The sequence below is a fragment of the Ceratotherium simum genome, chromosome 5 (assembly GCF_057802395.1).
Source record: "Ceratotherium simum simum isolate JZ-2026a chromosome 5, ASM5780239v1, whole genome shotgun sequence".
NCBI classification, from domain to species: Eukaryota; Metazoa; Chordata; class Mammalia; order Perissodactyla; family Rhinocerotidae; genus Ceratotherium; species Ceratotherium simum.
Window position 1 is genome coordinate 51825938 of NC_141904.1, and position 19196 is coordinate 51845133.

The window sequence follows — 19196 nt, forward strand, 5'->3', positions numbered from 1 at the left end:
CTTCCCTCTGCTCTGGCATCTCCTTGCCCATGCCACTCTCCTCCTGCCACACTGGCCTCCTGGCTGTTTCTCCAATGAGCTTCCGGACCTCTACTTTTGCTGTTGTTTTTTCCGTCTGGAACTCTCCTGCCCCAGGTGCCCACATGGCTAGCAACTCTTGACACTCAGGTGTTGGCCCAGGGCTTCAGGTGCCCTCCCCTCCTTGAGCACCCATCTGAAGCTTTCCCCCTCCAGTTTTTATTTCCATACAGTCCTGGTTTGTCTCCTTAAAAGCCTAAAAATATCTTGTTTATTGGTTCATCTGTTTATCAACTGTCTCCCCCAGGCATTGGGAGCCCGAAGGAGGCGTCACCTCACCAAGTTGTCCCCAGGAGCCAAGGTCCCAGCTGCTTTCCTTACTGGTCCATGAGTGCCCAGAGGTCCTCAGGGCAGTGTGAGGCAGGCCCTGTTCATGGACCAGAAACAAGAGGACAGTTGCCAGGGCAATGGTCTGCCCATCCCTGAGGGTTCCATATAAAGGCTTAAGGCTTTGGATCCAGTCTATCAGAGGGGGTCCAGATGGCCAGGACCCCAAGGAGCCTACACACCCAGAAATCAGGTTCCCCAAACCCTGCCTGGGCTAGGCCCTGTGGCTGGAGCCCAGAGAGGGTGCATGTGGAGGTTGGCACCAAATCTGGACACCTCCACCCCCAACATGATGGAGATAAACAAGAGGTGTCTGGAGCTGCAGTGGATGACAAGGAGGCTGGTGCAGCCTGAGTGATGCAGGGCTTGGGGAGGGGAACAAGGCAGTGGGAGACAAGACGCTGGGAAAATCTATAAACCCTCCAGGGCGCTGCCCTCCATGGAGAGGAGGGGAGCCCAGTTCAGCCTCAGCCTATGGAGGGGCAATGCCAGAGCCTTTAATGCCATCCTGGTGCTGAATCCTGGGTGGGGGACCAGGCATGGGGCAGTGGAACCTCACCCAGCAGTCCTGGCTCTTCTCCCTACCTACCCCACCCTCTTCTCTCTCCCTCTACCCTCCCAGTGTCCTCAGGCTCCAGGAAGAGTCTTCTCTGGTTACATTCTGGGAATCAGTGGGCCTGGTTGAGCCGTGGCTGTGGGCATCTCGGGTAGCCAAGCTCCTGAGATCCACTCCAGGAGCCCCCAGTCTCTGGTCCTCCCACCCAGCTACTGCCCCAGCAGTCCCTACAAGGGTGGTGCAGGGAAAGGAGCAGGGCCACCGGCCTCTCATTCGTCTGAGATGGTAGGGGGTCCTGTGCCTTGGAGGGGATGTGGCCCCATCTTTCCTCGGCTCCTTGGAGGTCCAGACCACCAGATAACCTCAGGGTCTCTGTGGAGGTCAAGTCCGCAGCTCCAAAGAAGGATGGAGTGAGGCAGAATATGGCTTGCACTGTTGCCACCTGGTGGCTGAAAGAGGAAAAGCATCTGCTATTCCAATTTCCAGAAGGAGGTGGAAGGACATTCCTCAGGGTTAGGGGCAGAGGCACAGGGGAGTAGGATATGGACCCCCTCACCTCCCACTAGCATCCTGGCCAGGAACCTGGGTTTCCACTTGTCTTGGTTCAGCGCTACCCCAGGTGCCATCAGACATGTGCCCACCAGAACCTTCCAGAATGCCTTCAAAGTAGATCTAGCATCAGAGATGGCCTGTCTGGGCTTCACTGTATTAAAAAGAGGACTAAGGGCCTGAATGACATCCAGGGCCACACCTAATGGGTCTTGATGGCAGAGAAGAGGGGGAGAAGTTAGAGGAGCCGGGAGGAGAGCAGGGAGAAGGGGGAACAGGGAGAAGGGGGAGCAGGGAGAAGGGGGAGCAGGGAGAAGGGGGAGCAGGGGGTGGGTACAGCCCAGCCAAGCCTTGCCTGTCCTTTCCTTCTTTACTCACAAATGCAGCTGGTTCTCTCTTTGCAGGACCTGAAGTGAGTCCCATGAGGCTCTCCTCAGCACCTTGCAGTCGCCCACTGTGTTGTAATAACCCCCCTCCCCGCTCCAGAACTCAGGGAGGCCTTGCTCAGGACCCTCAGGCCTTGGCCAACTGGCCCCAGCAGAAGGTCCTCAAGAAAGAACAGATTTCCCTTCCTGCTACCCCTCAATTCCCCACTACTCTGCCTGCATCAAGGTTATGTCAAGGTCACAAAATCTACTGAAGAAATTATGGTGTGGCAGGCAAAGTTAAAACTGGGTACCAAAAATGACTGTTCCTGGAGTCCAAGGAAAAAATCAAATGCAGCCCCTCATGTGGGCTTTCCTGTCCCTTTACTCAACCTTCAGGGGACATATCCTATTTTGCCACTCCATCCTACTGGGGCTAGTCTCCTGACATGGTTTGCCCCTTTCCACCCACCAGGCCATAGGACATGCTGTTTCTCCAGTGGTACATTTCCCAAAGTCTCAATAATTCAGTAAAGAATAATCTTCAAGAAAAGATGGTGTTGAAATCACTGGATAATCTGGGGGGAAAACTTATCTTGGATCCCTACTTCACACTTAAAACAAACACCAAATTCCAGTTGGATCAAAGCTGGAGGGTCTAAAAAATGAAGAACCAATTCCTAGAAGAAGAAGAAAGCAAGGGGATTTCTGCATAGGTTTAATCTGATGTGGCCTTTTCTAAGTGTAACAAAAAACAGGAAAATCATAAGAGAAAAAGTGTATACATCTGACTACATAAAAATCAAAGTTTAAAGACAAACAACAAGCTGAGGAAAAAATTACAAATTTCATAATATATAACTGGGCCCTATAAATCTAGAAGGAAAAGACCAACAATCCCACTGAAAAATGGGCAAAGGAGGTGAACATATAGTTCACACAAAAGGAAATCCAAAAGACTCAACCACTGAAACCACCCTCAACCTCATTCCTCTAAGAAAAATGCAAATTAAATAGGCAAAGCTGGGAAAGGTCCATGCACATTCCAGGGGAAGCGGGGAAGCAGAAACTTGTAGATGCTTGTTAAAGTGTAATTGTGTCACCTCTGTGAAAGTAATTTGGCGATATTTGTCGAAATTAAAAATGCACAGATCCTTTGACCTAGCACTCCCTGCTTCTAGGAATTTATCCTACAGATAAACCCACACGCATGCTATAAACTCACTCACAAATTATGCCCCAGGGTGTTCACTGTGTGATGTTTCTAAGAGTAATCGATTGGAAATAGCCTACCCTGAGGAGCCTGGTGAGTAAATATGGGGCATCGTCACCATACATACTATGCAGCTATTAAAGCGGATGAGGGTGAGGCGGTGCAACATGCAGTGATGTAAGAGACGCTATGTATATGTAGTATATGTATGAGACGCTAACCTCCTGTTTTTTAAAAGAAGGGTAAGTGTTCTGGAATATTGCTGGTGCCCTCCAGACCTCTTAGCCCCCATCTCCCCTGCCCTGTCCCACGAAGTTGAGCTGCATGGGTGGCATCCACCTGGCTCTGCTCTTTGGTATTGGGTCTGGCCAATGGGAGCCCACCAGGAGTTTAGTGAGCAGGAGGAGGAGGTCATGTTTATTCCCTCGGCCCCTCTCAGTCCATCTTCCTCTTGATTTTTCTAAACAGAGATCTGGTCACATCCCTCCCTGTTCAAAACACTCTGTGGCTCCACATTCCCCTCTGGATAGAAGCCAGATCCCCATCATGGATGGGGACCATGAGGCCTTACCACGGCTTTTGAGGGTCTGCTCCTGCTGGCTTCCCATTCCCTATACTTCCAAACCTGTCCCAGGCCCCTAATCTCAGCATAATTTCCTCTGCCTGCAAGCCTCCTCCTGTCCCAGGGGACAGCCTCAAAGGACCTCCGTGTCCTCCCCTGGCTGCTATGCTCCTGCCTTCACAGTGCCAGCCCCCATTATAGTGCCTGCCCCCATGCTGGGCTCTGCCGGGGGGTTGAAAGCAGGGAGCACTCCTCCCCTGCACTCCACTACTGCTCCCGGAATGTACAGTCTGGCTAAATGGACAGAGGTTCCACAGGGCTCTTGGCCTCTGAAATCTTTCAGAGTCTGTTCTGTTGCAAGGCCCAGCTCTGGTCCTCCTAGACTTTGGAAAGAAGGTGCCCTGCTAGACTCATCTCTGGGAGGCTGGACCAAAAGAGGCCAGGGAGGACCCAAGGGACTGGAGACCAAGGCTCAGGGGAGAGCCCTGGAAGGTCTGGCTGTAGGAAGGGGCTGTGGGCAATCAGTAAGAAGCCGTGTTTTTAAAACTAACTCTGCTGTCAGCAGTGGTAAAACAATATAATAAATATGAGAAATAAATCTTGTTACCATATAATGAGCTGCCTTATTAATGTGTTAAACTTGTAAGAAATGCTTAAGTGTTTAATTGGCACCTAATGAGGGTGCCAATTAGGAATCATTATATATTTCTTTAAAAAATCCTAATTGGCAGGGGGGCATTTCAATCAACGCCACAGGGCTGGCTCCACAAGGACCCCATCCTGGTGTGCATCTGGTAGCTATACCTGCAGGGCCACGCATCTGGTGGCTAGCCCCCCTGGAGCCCACAGCAAGGTCAGGGCCACCTGGATCGGACCTGCCCCAAACCCCACCAGGCACCAGGACTCAGTTTCTCCTGGGCCACCAGATCCTGCTTCTTCTTTTTTTTTTTTTTTGTGAGGAAGATCAGCCCTGAGCTAACATCCATGCTAATCCTCCTCTTTTTGCTGAGGAAGACCTGCTCTGAGCTAACATCTATTGCCAGTCCTCCTCCTTTTTTTTCCCCCCCAAAAGCCCCAGTAGACAGTTGTATGTCATAGTTGCACATCCTTCTAGTTGCTGTATGTGGGACGCGGCCTCAGCATGGCCAGAGAAGTGGTGTGTTGGTGCGTGCCCAGGATCCGCCAGTAGTGGAGCGCGCACTTAACCGCTAAGCCACTGGCCGGCGCACCAGATCCTGCTTCTGATTGAAGCCCATCTGAAATGGTGCCTCTGTCAGAAGGCCACCTTGTTTCTCCAGTCATTTGGGGGGACTTGGTCTGTCTGGAGGCTTCGAGAGGCTGGGAGCTTACTGAGGACCAGGACTGTGGCTCTCCACCAGTGCTCAGCACACAGAATCTCAGCATCCCTCACTCAGCTCCCCCAGGAGCCTGGAGAGGAGTGAATGCTGAGTTGGGGGAGGGGTTGCTCCCTGTGGCTGAAGAGAGTCAGGTTGAGAAGTGGTGCTAAAGAGCATCCTAGGGCACGCTTGGAATCTCCCCAGAGGCAGAACCTAGGTCTCTTTCTCTCTTTCTCAGCTAAATCTCATCCTGGCCACCTTTACAAACAGCCCTTTTGTGCCTGGCAGGGCCTCGGGGAGGGCAGGCAATGGGACTGGAGTAGATTCCATCCCTTCAGCCTCCAGGGCTTAGCCCCCCTCCCCAGGAAAAGTAAAGCAGAGCAGATCTACATTCCAGGCCAGGCCAGCGGAAGAGAAGCGTCCTGAGCAGCTGGAGCATGATCAGTTACCAAGTTAATCACTCGGTTAAGTGCCAGAGAGCTGGGAGGAGGGCAGGGAGGGAGGATGCTGCTCACCAGGGGCAAGGCCCAGCCAGGGGTAGGGTGGGGTGTAGCCCTGGCCCAGGCGTGGGGCAGGAGGGCAGAGGCAGGAGACTGGTTGGCTGCAGTCTGAGCAGGTTCCTTGGGCAGGATGGGAAGCAGCAGACTGAGGGCCTGGGAGGCCAGAGAACAGGAGGCCTGTACCAGCTCCAAAGGCCGGGACATCTGCGCTCTCTACACTCTCCCAGGCCAGACCCCAGGGGCAGCTGGGTGTAAAAGAAGCTGAGGGCACTGGCTGGGCCTCAGCCTGGATGTCAGTGGGAGACACCGGGGAAACCCCAGCAGGTGGGCACATTCGTCCACATTTCCATCCAGGAAGGCAGGAGCTGGACTCCTGGTGTGAGAGATTGGGAGACTGGGTGCTCCTCAACAGTGATCTGTGGGCCCTTGGCAGCCCCAGGTAGGAGATGCTGGCACCCAGTGATCGCTTATCAGAACAGAGGGCTGGCAGGCAACACCGTTGGTCCTCCCATTCAACCCCACGCATGTACACCTGGAGGATATAGGGTGAGGATCCAGGGTGCCACAGAGCCTCAGAGCTGACCCAGTCCTAGCCCTGGCCTTGGAAAGCTGGACTGAATCTGCAGCCCTTTCCCTGAGATGCCTGGGTGTAGGGGGTCTAGAGACTTGCCCAGCCTCCTGCCAGGCTAGAGGGAGGTCAGAGACCAGGAAGGTAGGGGCTTGGAGAAGTTTGGGCCACCCTGGTGGGTGCAGGCGGTGTTACTGTCCTGAGAGACTCCATGTCAAGGCCTGCCCAGGCCACATGAACTGTGAGACCTGGGCCCAGGCTGTACCAGGTTCAAACTCCGGCCCTGATGTGCCCTTCACCGGCTGTACACGGAGCCCTGGGCTGCTTTCCCCTGGCTCTTCAGTCTCAAGGTCCTTACTTATGAATTGAGAGTGAGACAGCCCAACTTCCCTAGCCACTGTGGGCATCAGAAATGTGGGTCCTGAGCTGAGAGACACTCTGGGCCTTCCTCCCTCCCCTGACACCCAGCCCACACAGGAATCCCAGGCCTACCACATGTGTGGGTCCAACCAGGCACCCAGAGAGTCATCTTTCAAGTCGAACCCTGAGAGAGAAGGGGGCCCTTCAAAGCTGAGGGGAAATCTGAGAAGCAGGGCCTCCTCCCCTGCCCAGGGTGGAAGGTCTCTGACACAGATCGCACTTGCCGGGACAGGGGCTGGGAAAAGAAAACCCTTCCCAGACAGGTCTCAGCCCCACCTACCCCTCTGCCTGCCACACAGACCCCCTCCTGGGCTGAGGGCTCTAGACCTGGGGTTTTCTCTGTGATGGAGGAGACTACCCCTACTTCTTATTCCTCCCCCTGCATGCTTGCTGACCTTCCTCTAGCTCCTGCAGGTGTGTGTGTGTATGCGGGGGGGTCTGCCCCCTGGGGGGAACAGACACCTACCCTGATCTTCCACTTGCAGAATGAAAGCACCCAGAGGGAGGGGTGGGGGATGGGTACCACTACCTCTCTGAGGTAGGGGTGAGAGAGGTGCCAAGGGCAGACCCAAGCCCAGGTGGGACGGCATCCTGGTCTCACCTGCTGTGCCCCACCTAAGGGGTCTCCATGTTCTCCCCTTCCCCTCCTCCTCTTCTGCACCTGATGCTCACACAATTCTTGTTCATTTCTCAGCATCTCTGGCCTTTCAAGAGTGTCCTCTGTATGACCATAGATGCCCCTGCCTGCAGCTACCCTCTATCCTGAGCCCTCAGAGGCCAGGCAGGATGGGGATGCCAGACCAGCGGCTCCTGGGGTTCCCTCAGATATCCTCAGCCAAGGCCCTCAGACTGACCTGCTGCAGGTGCAGCTGGATGGAATAGGGTGGAGGTGTCTGCCCTCAGCCTCTGAACACCCCCCAGGCATACCTGGCCCCTGTCCCTGCTTTCTTTTTCATATAGATGCAGATATAAAGATATAGACATATAGTGTCTGTTACATGTGTATAACACACATACGCACACACGCACAGACACACACACTCATCCTTTTTTTGTATTTGACATATGTCTCCTCCCATCTTGAATGGAGATGCAGAGACTAGGTTGGTTCACTGACTGGACCATGGTGCTGTGCCCACGGTGGGACTCAGTGATGTTCCTGGAAGGAATCCATAGCAAGATTCAGACTGCTCTACTGGGGTCTCTGGGCTCGCCCCCACAAGAACTTTCCTTTACATTCTGAAGGCATCCCTGGCATCTGCCTGCAGCCAGGCAATGGAATTATTGTATTCACTTTGGCTTGAAGGTGACACTTCACTTTATTAAACAAGAAGATGGCCTCCTCTGAAGGCACCCATCCACATCTACCCTGACACCACCCACTGCAAACTGCCACAGCTTCTGCCCTGAAGCCTGGGTCGCTGTTTATCAGGAGGGGTTTCGCTTATCCCTGTGTGTGTGTCGCGCAGGGGCATTTCCCAAGGGCTCCCTTTAACGGTCATTTCAGGAGCAGTAATGGCAGCAGCTCTATGTCACTCTGTCGGCCTGGCTGAGGGCAGTGAGGAGAGTCCTGGTCGGCTCGCCAGGCCCACAGCTACAAGGAGGACATGTCAACCGGAACATTTCACCCCAATATTTATGGATCCCACACTCCATGGAAGAACTGGGAACTTGCAGGGCATTTGGTTTTCCTCCAGGACTGGGAAAGAAAGCTAGAAAACAGAAGGCAGGTGGAAGGGAAGAGGAGGTGACTGTGAGAGGGCAAGGGATGAGGAAGTGGCTCCCATCACCCACAGAGAGCTGCCCTGTGTCCATCACCTAACCAAGCCCATCCTCTGGGAAAGGGGCATGGGACAGGCAGTGGGACAGAATAGGGACAGGAGTCCTCCTGGAGCCCCATCCCCAGCCCTTACTCTGCAGGCCCCAATTTTTTAGGGTGCTCCAGACATTGGGTCTTCTGCAGCTCCCATATTCTTGGGCTGAGGGGCTACCCAACAGGATGGGAGCACACAGCCCACCCACTCCTTCTCCTCTCCCTCCATGGCCCTCAGAAATCCTTCTGCCAGTCTGCTGAGGGAAGGAGACCTCTCCCCAAGACCAAGGTTGTCACTGACAGGCTCTGCTGTCTAACCCCAGTGTGGGTGGCCTGTGGAGTGCTTACCCAAGGGCCTGTCCCACAGCCCCCACCTCCAGCCCAGCTCTCCACCATGCAACTGAGGGGTTCACCCCCTCCTTGTTTCCATTTATGCTAGCCTGAAGGCTCAGCTCTCTAGGGGAGGGTCTGGATGTCACTTAGAGTCCTGGTTTGTGGAACTTTCAATGCTAAAATTGGGCAGTTGTGAGAAAACCAGGACAATTGGCCACCCTAGTGTCATTCTCCTCCAAACCCTTCTGAACCCTGCAGGTGGATTCCACACACATAATCCTTACGGCTCTCCACCCCCCTCCATCCCCTGCACCCTTGTGCCTTTGGAAAGACCACATTATTTTATTCCCTTTTGTGTTTCAGACCCAGCTCCTTTGGGCCCTGAGGTGGCACACCTCCCCTGGGCCCTTGGGGCTCAAGCCCCCTCCCTCTTCTGGTTCCACAAGGTCCTGTCCACTTGACCTTTTCACCCAAGGGGATGGCAGGCATTGTGACCCCATTCCACAGCTGAGACACAAGGCCCCAGAGCAGCCTTGATCCTAGGGCCAGAGGCATTTCATTAGAAAGATCAAGGAAAACCAACTGGGCTGCCATCTCATAGCTGGGATCCTAGCTACTATCCCCCGGCCCCCCACAGCCCCTCACTCATTCTGCTCCTCCTGGGGTTTCACACCCCGAGCGTCACAGGCTCACACTCTCTTCCTGTAAACATCTTAGTTACATCTTTAATGCTTTCACATGGAGATGCTGTGAGTTAAATTACAGCTTCTGTGCATTCTAAATTACCACCGGCCCTCCAGTCAGCTCAAGTGCTAATGTATTTATAGCAACTAGAGGAAGGAATAAATCCAGAATCTTCCCCATGCAGGCCTCCTAGGCCCTCACATCCTGACACGTGGTATTTGCCCAACAGAAGATTTGTACGTGCTGCCCTCGCATCCCCTCCAACCAGCAGAGGACAGAGATGGTGGTGAAACTGGGCACGGGGCCATGCTTCTGTGCATGCTTATGTGCGCATGCATGCCCAGTGTAGAAAAAGTGCCCAGCTCTTGGGGTTTGGCTTGGCCCAATGCCTTGCAGATGCCCCAGACTGGTATAAGAATTCCAGAGGGGTATGGTATAGGTGGACAATGGGTGGGTGGGCTATGTGATCAAAAAACAGACTAGGTTACTTAGGTCTGTTTCCCAAGGGGTCATCCCCACCCCGTTTCAGGAAGTCAGAACATCCCCTGCTGGCCCGCAGCCTGTGACCACTGCTCTTGGACCAATAGCTTCTCCCCCAACCCCAGATCCCCAGTATACACCAAGACAGGGAACTGTTTTCAGAAGCAAGTTTTTAGAGCCCAGAACCTGGTTTCAGAACCTGGCTTTTAGAGCCCAGAGGAGAGATGCAGTGGGCAGCAGAACCCTCACCTTTGCATCCCTCTCCCTTCAGTCCCTGAACATTGAGGGCAGAGAAGGTGGCCTACCACAATGCTCCTCCACACACCACGGGGTGGGGGTTGACTTGGAGGGTGAAGCCAAAGCAGAATCTCCATCCTGCCCGCTGTGCTGGGACAGGCACACGTCTGCACATGGGCACATTCATGCATATGCATGAGGCCTTTCAGCAGGTCTGGGCACTGCAGCCCTCCACACTGGTTCCCCTACTTTGCCCTCAGCTCCCATCCTAGCTTGGGCCAAGCCAACAACTGGCTGCCAGGGAGGGGTGGCTGGGAGACCTCATGGACCCTCTGTAATATGGATGGACCTTGGGTACAAGCAGCTCTCCTTCTGGCATCCTTGCCCACTGGGCAGTTTCAGCTCCACCCCTGGGCCTCTCCCAGGGTGCCATGACACCCTGTCCCCAAGACCTGGGTGGTTCCTCTTCCCAACCCAGAGGAGGCTCCAGACTTCAAAGACAGGTCTCTCCCTGACAGAGGGGGACCCTTCCTACTCTCCCCACATTTCCTCCACATTAGAGGAGCAGACCCTGATATGAGGGGTCTGGGCAGGACACAAGGAAGCCAGCAGTGGCTCTCAACCTTCCTGACAGGAGGGATGCCCTCCATGCCAGGGCCCTCAGATCAGGGGTCATCAGTGGCCAGATGCCCAGCCTCTCTTAGAGCCTGGAGAGTGAGCAGGTGGGTCCTCGGAACAGCTGGGGCCTCAGCAGGGCAGGTCCTGAGAGTAGGTCTTAACAATCGCGGAGTGGGCAGCTCTGTGGGCACTGTGGCAGGTGTCTTCATCAGAGGTCCAGGCCTGTTCCTGGGCCAATCACGCATGGATGGCATTGGCTACGTCAGTGAACACCAGCCGGGTGGGCCTCTGCAGTGGGCCTTGAGAGGGGAGAGTGGTCTGCAGAGAGACAGTCAGGGGCTTCAGGGACTTTGACCAAGGCCATGCACTCCCTGGCCCAGTAACCTCCACCCTTGCTTCCCGGTGCCTGCTTGCACTTGGCACCAACTATGCCTTCTCCCTGGAATGCCCTCCCTGCAAGCTCAGCCTAGAACTATGACCTGGCCCCCCGTGGCTCCTCCTCCACCAGCCATCCCGGCTTCCACCTTAGGCAGCTGCAGTACTTACCCTGTGGGCCCAGGGGCTGGATTAATTATGCATGCACCACTCTCTCCCAGCAGAGGAGGGCTCACCTCTGCACCCCCAAGCCCCAGCACAGGGCTGGCACAAGAGAGGTACACAGGAAACTACTATCAAATGGTCAGTAGTCCCATGGGCTGGGAGGACCAAAGTTCTCAGCCCGATTTCCTGAATATCCCAAGGGGGAAACGTGTCCTGATCCAAGTGACACAGAACTTGGTGGCAAAACCAGGGGGTCTCCAGATTCCCAGCCTGGACTCTTTCTGAATCCAGTCTCCCAATTCTGCCTCTGTTAGGTCCGGACCCCCCAACAACCTGTGGGGTCAGGGCAAAAAGGGATGCAAAGGGGTTTCATGGGTCGGGGGAGACCAGACCTCCTCATGGTGCTGGCCATTGAGGATAATGGGGACTGGTGGCAAGTGGCCAGGCAGCCCAGTGGCTCTGGCAAGATGACCACCCAGCTACGTGACCCTTTGGACATAGGAGGCGAGTTTGGCTGGGGTCTCCACCTGCCAGGGGGTCTGTCAGTTACTAGAAACCCACCAGTCCACTTGGAGGTGCCACTGCCCCACAGTCAGACCCCAACCTCAACCCATTCAGGACCATGGACCCTCAGGCAGCAGAGGAATCCAGGGTCTCAGCCCCCAACAATCTCTCCCATCAGTCCTCTTCTGCTTTCCTAGCCAGTATGTGGGGGCACACAGGGAAAGAATTAGGATTTTCATTTGCAGATGAGAAGACTGAGGCTCAGAGAGGCCAATGGGGCTCCCAAGATCACCAGGCTCTCAGGGCAGAGCCAGGCCGGACCACAGGGCTGCCCCGGCCTAGCCTTGCGCAGTGAGTCTGCAGGTGGCCATGGAGCAATTCTACCAATTTCTAAACAAACCTGACAAAACCCATATATACCCGACAGCTGCGGCCAGACCACATGGCAGCTGCTGCAAAGCTGCATGAGAAAGGAGGGAGGGTGTGGGTGGGAGAGTCATGAGCAGGCTGCAGGCTAGGTGGGGAGCCTGGTCATGCCCACCTTGCCCTGCGTGGCCTGCGCGGAGGCGGCAGCCTGCACAGAGGCAGCATCCCGCCCGTGCTCCAGCAGCTCTTGTTCCAGTTCATCTTGTTCCTCCGTGGGGTCGAAGTTGTACATGGGCATGAGCTGGTGGCGTAGCTTCTCCAGCCTGGGGGTGGGGGCAGAGGCTGCTGGGGGCAGGGAAGGCCCTTCCCCTCCCACCAGCCCTGCAGGCCCTGCCTGCTGACCAGCTGAGCCACAGCACACAACCATGTTTGGGGTCCTAAAATTTCCCCTGGGATTCATTAAAAGACATTTTTGTACCCATAGTACCAGCTCAACCCCTCAGATGGGTGGCCTGGGAGGGATAGTTACCCATTCCTGGGACCAGATAAGCCATGGGCCACAGGGCTGTCATCTGTGGGGCGCATGGGGACTGCCTAGGCCATGGCCCTGCGTGGTCCACAGCCTCCAGGGGGCCAGGGCGGGGGGAGGGGAGTCAGTGACAGTTACCTCAAGGCAATGGGGCAAGGGTGGCTCAGCCCTCCCCGAGGGAAAGTGGTCACCCCCAACCCCTGACTTCCTGACCAGGGAGGGGGCCCTGATGGTGCGGGACTGTCCTTTCCCACTCGCATCCCCGGGAGTCCAGCCCAGCACTGCCCACGGGCTGGTGTTTGGGGTGGCAGCTGGGGAGTTACCTCTTCTTCTTCCTGATGTACAAAACCTGCAAGAGAAGGAGCAGTGTCAAATGGCCAGGAAAGGAGGCCCTGATTAACACAGCAGTCCCTTGGGATAGAGGGCATGCTGAGGCTAATGAAGGGGAGACCTGTGGCTTCCCATGTCCTCAGGGACCCCATCCCAGGGACGCATACATCCTGCGTTTGTGCCTCCGTTTGATGTTTATTAGATACTGATGGTGCCCAGACTCAGAGGTGGGGAGCAGGCCTGCCCTTGAGGAGCCCAGCCTGGGAAGACCACAGGGTCAGGCCTGGCCTGTGGGCTGGTGAGCCCCACCTCTGCCAATACTGCCTGTGGCCCCAGGAACTCAGCACCTGCCTGGGACTCCTCGGGGCTGAAGGGAGAGGGGAAGTCTTCAGCACACCCTCTCCTCTCAACTCTCCCCAGGCCCAAAGCCATGTATGGGCAAAAAGAACAGGGACAGGCAGTGGCCAGACTCTGCAGGGCAGTGGCTCTAGGCCAGGCTCTGGGCTGGGTTCCTGGGGTTTCCACGGGATGCTGATGGCCCTCAGTGGACAGGGGCTGGGGAGGAAGGCCTGAGCCCCTGGACATCAGCCCAGACAAAACTCCAGAACCCTGGTGCTGGAGGAACCTAGGAAGGTCCTAACCTCCATTGTACAGACTTGAAGATAAAGGCCTAGGCAGCCTGAGATACATCTAAAACCCAAGAGCTCCAGGCTGGAGCAGGAAATCCGGATACAAAGCACAGAGGGGAGAGAGGAAGAGGGTGAGACTCAGGTGACCACCTGGCAGGAACTCTAGGGACCTCTGCCACCAACTCACTCTTCCCTAAAATGGCAGTTTCTCACTACCACGAGCATGACCCCTTCTGCCTGGGGGAAAGCCATGTCCCTAGAGTCTGTCCCAAACTGTCTGTGGCTCCCACACCCTTTGAGGCCCATCCACAGCTTGAATTTGGTTTGGTTTCCATCCTGGCTCAGAGCTCCTTCTACTGCTCGCTCCTGAGGGACCCCAAAGCCCCGGAAAGAAAATGAGGCACCCCTTGCTCCCCCATCCCCTCCAGGGGGTGACACGTGGGCAGTGCTCCTTGTTCTCCTATGGGTGCAAACCACAGGAGCTCCAGGTCTCTGGCCCAGCCCCGACCCACCCTGAATCAGTGGCTCCAGCCCAGTACCCTGTACTCCTTTGCCTCTCAGCCCTGCCCCAAACACTCCTCCCTGCCCTTGGCCCTGTGGTACAGAAGGATCTTCAAGAGAGGCCAGAGCCTGTATCCAAGCTCCACACCTTGCCCTTGCTGTCCCTTCTGCCCCAACTATTTACACCTCCCCCTAACCATACCTTCCTTTTCAAATCTTCCCCACCTCTCACTGTCCAGCTGCAGCCCCATCTCCTCCAGGAAGCCCTCCACTGCTCCTCCTGTGTGAGGCACACAGCTGGGCACTGATTTTACTTCCTTGTACCCAGCATGGCCTGGCTCAGGGTTGGCATGAGGCGAGAGGAAGCAGCACTCGGAAAACATCTCTGGACCTGTCCTCTGGTGCCCAGGAGCTCTTTCCTGCCCTCCACTGTCTTTGCCCCATTAACTCCCTGCCTCTCCTTTTTTGGCAAGAAGACCATTCACCCTGGCCCTTCAAATGTTCCTCCAGAACAAAGACTAAGGGAGTCCTCCCAAGTTCCTGGGACATAATCTTTTGCTAAGAGTTACAAGGGCAGATTCTAGGCCCTACTTTGAGCCTGAGGTTAGGGTGTCTCAGTCTGCTTAACTGCTGCACGGGTGCCAAGGGGAAACACTGGCGTTCTGCCTTGCCCCCCCATAGGAGACTGCTCAGGCCCCGGCCTCACTCTGCATGTTGCGTCTTGACCCTGCCTGCTGACCAGCAGTTGTTCCCTGGCAGTGATCCGGAACCTGCAGGGCCCATATGGTGACCCCGGTTTAACAACAGCTCCAGCCAGGCCATGGAGGGACCATCCATACTCCTATCTGTCAGAGCAACATGCTCCTGAACCTAAGGCCAGCCATCAGAGCCTGTGAGGAGCAGTGGGCAGGATGCCACCATTGCCAGGCCCACTGGGGGACCTCAGGCACACCCCTACCCTTCCTGATCTCAGCCTGCATGATCTCCAATGGTCCCTCAGTGACATTTTGAGTGTCCATGTATGATCTTAGGGGGAAAGCCCATATTTTCAGGGGCAGACACCAGATCTGGAGGCATATGTCCACCATCGGGGGACAACCACAGCTCTCACCCCAGCTCACCTCCATCCTGATGTCTGCTCAACTCTGCCCCTTCTCGTGACACTGAGGCCAGGCCTCCATCTTGAGGTCTCAGCTCGAATGTTGCCTCCTCAGTTGCCCCTGACCACCCAGCCTAGAAAGGCCCCCTGCCCAATTTCCCAACCCAGTCTCTATGCGCTTCTCTCGGCACCCTTGGTTTTTTTTTTAAAGATTTTATTTATTTATTTTTCCCCCAAAGCTCCAGCAGATAGTTGTCTGTCATAGCTGCACATCCTTCTAGTTGCCGTATGTGGGACGCGGCCTCAGCATGGCCAGAGGAGCGGTGCGTCGGTGCGCACCCGGGATCCGAACCCGGGCCACCGGCAGCACAGCGCGCGCACTTAACCGCCAAGCCACGGGGCCGGCCCTCGGCACCCTTGGTTTTATCTGTCTCCCACTCCCCGAGAGAATTACAGAGCAGGACCTTCTCCCCCTAGTTCCTGGGGTCCCGAAGGCTTGATCCAGAGCAGGTGCCCAGTAAATAATTGCCAAGTGACTGAAGGAACGTACAGTGCCAGCAGCCTGCCATGCCCGGAGCATCCCAGCCAGACTCTGCAGTCCAAGATCTATCCCAGTCACCTTCTAGCCTCTACTCCTATTGCACCCCATGCTCATTGCCTCACTGTCCCGCTCACTGCTCACAGAACATCCTGTCTGCCTCCAAACTTTTGCCCATCAGAACCCCCCACCTGGAACACGCTCTTCTCCAACTCCTATGTGGCCTCTATGGCCCAGCTCAAAATGCCATGTATTCCTCAGAACCTTCTCTGGTTCTTCCAATCAGAAGCAGCCTCTCCAATCTCTGGACCCCAGTGGACAAATCCCTGGGGGAGGGGAGGATTGCATTATCATTAACAAACAATTGTCTTCTGATTAGATTCTCCAATTTCTAAACACTGACTACCCTCTTACAACTGAGGCCATCTGGGCCAACCCCAGCCTGCCCCAGCTCTTACCATGGCCACAGCCAGGCCAATCATTGTGATGATCCCGAAGGACAGAAGCATTGTGCCCACACCAGCCGAGCCACCAGCCACATCAGGGATTCTGGTGTCATTAAAGCTGGTGGCTTCTGGGCTGAGGGTGGTGGTCTCAGAGGCTGGCCCATCTGTGGCAGGCTCCAGGTCAGGCTTCGAGGTGGGTGGGCAGCTGCTGAACCAGCCCCTAGCAGATGGAATCCTGGAGTTCATGCTGCTGCTGAGAGGGCCCTGGCTGAGAGACTGTCTGTGGTCAGTCAACCTGCCCAGTCCCTTCTGACATCAGGAGTGTTCGAGCCTGTGGCCCCTGCTACCCATGCAGGTGGCCAGCTCCTTGGATAAAGGGAACTCCCTGCGTCCCTGGGTGCTGGAAAGGAAAGAATAAAAAACATGAAGCTGAAGATGGGACTTGGTGGTGAGATGACGTCCCCCTAAGTTCTGAAGGAACTCAGGAAATAAAAGTTCGAGGGCAAGGGTAAGTTCAGGGGAAATCAGTACATGTGCTTTATATATCCATGGTTCCCATGTGGATTTAGGAACACGAAAATGAAGCCCTGCTCCCTCTTTGTGGGTAAGATGATCATACTGAACACGCTTGGAAGATATGAAGGCAGTGGGGAGGTTTGAAAGAAAAAGTCTCTCCCTTGTGTAATACCCCACCCTCACCCCCTACTCCCCACACTCCCCCCGCCTCCCCACTCCCTGCCTCCCACAGCCCTCACCTCCTGCTTGGAGGAAAAATATTGCAGCTTTTTCCTTTCCCGGAGGGAAACACTTGCCCAAGAGTCAGACAGGCCTGTCTTTGAATTCCAGCTCAGCCACTTAACTAGATAACCCTAGGCAAGTCTCTCCACCTGTGTGTCTCAGTTCTCCTGAGTCCAAGGTGGGAATATTAAGAATGCCTCTCTCACAGGGTCATAGGGTCACTGAAATGTCAGGATGAACAAGTTCCTAGAAAAGACTTAGCTCAGCACAGCCCCCACCCGCAGTAAGTATCCAATAAATGTCAGATCTTCCCCCCTGGCCAACCCAGTTGGGAAAGGGGGAGCCACACAAGCCCCTGGACACAGCCCGCTGTGTGGTCCAGGCTGTGCTTGGAGTGGGGGTGGGGACAGGTGTGGAGAGACCAGAAGACAGGAAGGAGAGAGAGGCTAAAGTCAGGTCCTCTGGCAAGGCTTCTCTGCAGGCTCTTGGGGTCATTCGACCCCCTATAGGAGAGCTAGGGGCTGCCAGGGACAAGAAGAAAAGAAAGAGGAGCATATCTTCCGAGGCAGGGATGGAGTTCTCACTCTGAGGTGCTTCTCCTCCCCTTCCCTCCTCCCTGGGGAGCAGAGTGTGGGAGATGTGCCCAGCCCAGGGTGTGTCTTAGGCCTCCCCAGGCCAGAGGGCCCTGGGTAAGGCAGGATGGGAAGGCGTCCCAGCCAAACTGCAGAAGGACAGCTCGCTCCTAGGGAGAGGAGGGATACACAGCTCATGCTGCACCCATACCTCCCTGCGCTAGTTCATGGGTATATGTGGGGTGCCTCCCTGTGCAGGTGCATGGGGGTGTGTGAGGTGTGCACACACCCGTGACAGCCCCTTAGGAAGGGGCAAGGCTGGCGGAAGGACATGGGATGGGAGAGCCTCATCCCTCTCTGCCCTCTCCCTCCAGCTAGTCTGGGAACGTCAGGAGTCCCAGGTTCTTTCTTGGCTCTGCCACTGACCCCAGGTGTGACCTTGGGCCAGCCCCTTAACTCTTGCTCTGGGGCTCTGTTTACTCCTCCGTCCGAAGGAGAGAAAAGGCCCTGCTCATCACCGTACGGGACTGTCTCAGCGTTCAAAGAGCAAGAGAAGGAAACCGTGGTGAAAGGGGTCGGCACGACCTCCGAGAACCCGCATACCGTTCTCCACCGGGTTCCTCAGTCCTCCCTGCCCCAATCCCCATCCCGCCTCCGCGACTCGGTGATGTCTCCATTCTTGCACCGAAGCGGCGACCTCAGCACTTACTTAATCCTCTCTGGGGTGTGGAGCTCAGCCGGAGAGGTTAGGGGTGGTGGTGACGAGCAGGAGGCTGGGGCCAGGGGTAATCCCCAGGCCCCAGGATGGGGGGCGGTGTGTCCAACCAGAGGACCTCCCTCCCTCTACGCTCCGAGCCGCGGGCTCCGCCTCGCTACGGCGCACCGCCCACAGCCGCGAGCGCCCGCTCTGCCAGCCTGGGCCGAGACAGGCAGGGCCGGGACCCACCGCGGGGGTGGCGCGGACGAGAGCAGCCCCGCGGGTACGTGATGCTCCAGCACCTCTCCTCCTGTCCCTGGCTCCGCGCCCCCGGCCCCCGATAGGTTGCCAGGCCCAGAACCCGCCCGGCATTGGCCCGCTCGCCTGTCGCTCGGATCTGGTCCCGCCCCCAGGAGGAGCCGGGACCCGGGTCGCGGTTCTTGGCGACCACCCCTCACTCCCCTCGGCCTATGCCGGAGTAGGGCGGGGGACCGTGGGTGACCAGCCCCTTCCTAGGCAGAACTCAGCCCCCGGCCTGCCCCGGATCCACCTCCGCCAGGACGTACTCGCGCTCCCATACAGCAGGCGGACGCAGGAGACTTGGGGAGAGCACTGGACTGGGAGTCCTCGGGCCTGCGTTGAACCCTGGCTCTACCCTCTACTGGCTTTGTGACCTAGAGCAAGATGCGTTCCCTCCCTGGGTCTCGGCTTCCTGCTCAGATGGGCTCTGGTGTGAGGGCTCTTGGTAAATGACACCAACCCTGGGGTAGAAATGGGGCATCTTCAGAGAAGTTGGTATCGGGATGGTGTTATTATTGGAGTGGTATTATTGGGCACCCCAACTCAGGCAAGCCTACATCCAGGGCGCGATCATCTCAGGGAAGGGGCCTTCAGATACCTTCTAATCCTCGGGTTTTCAGAGGAGCTTATGGGGATCACCGGAGTAGATTGTTACAGACACAGATCCCCGCGGGTCCTCGGGTCTGGGATGGAGTCGGGACAACTGCATGTTTAATAGTAGTTTAGTTATCCGTGATCGTTAACAATAGATTCTAGGGGGAGTGGGC

General features: G+C 56.0%; 1 protein-coding gene across 1 annotated transcript; it reads right to left on the reverse strand.

Moving 5' to 3' along the window:
• Positions 1-7775: 7775 nt before the first annotated feature.
• On the reverse strand, positions 7776-18421 carry C5H3orf18 (chromosome 5 C3orf18 homolog). Its single transcript, XM_087431090.1, has 5 exons — positions 18142-18421; positions 16135-16522; positions 12903-12928; positions 12226-12373; positions 7776-10958 (listed from the first exon to the last, which is right to left on the reverse strand). The coding sequence occupies exons 2-5, from the start codon at positions 16366-16368 to the stop codon at positions 10878-10880; spliced, it is 489 nt and encodes a 162-aa protein (XP_087287216.1). The 5' UTR covers positions 16369-16522; positions 18142-18421; the 3' UTR covers positions 7776-10877.
• Between the last annotated feature and the right edge of the window lie 775 nt (positions 18422-19196).

Coding starts and splice junctions, on each gene's coding strand:
- C5H3orf18 (XM_087431090.1), bottom strand. CDS start 16,368: ATGAACTCCAGGATTCCATCTGCTAGGGGCTGGTTCAGCAGCTGCCCA. Junction 12,374..12,902: donor TACATCAGGAAGAAGAAGAG/GTAACTCCCCAG, acceptor CCCCACCCCCAG/GCTGGAGAAGCTACGCCACC. Junction 10,959..12,225: donor CGCAGGCCACGCAGGGCAAG/GTGGGCATGACC, acceptor GTCTCTCTGCAG/ACCACTCTCCCCTCTCAAGG.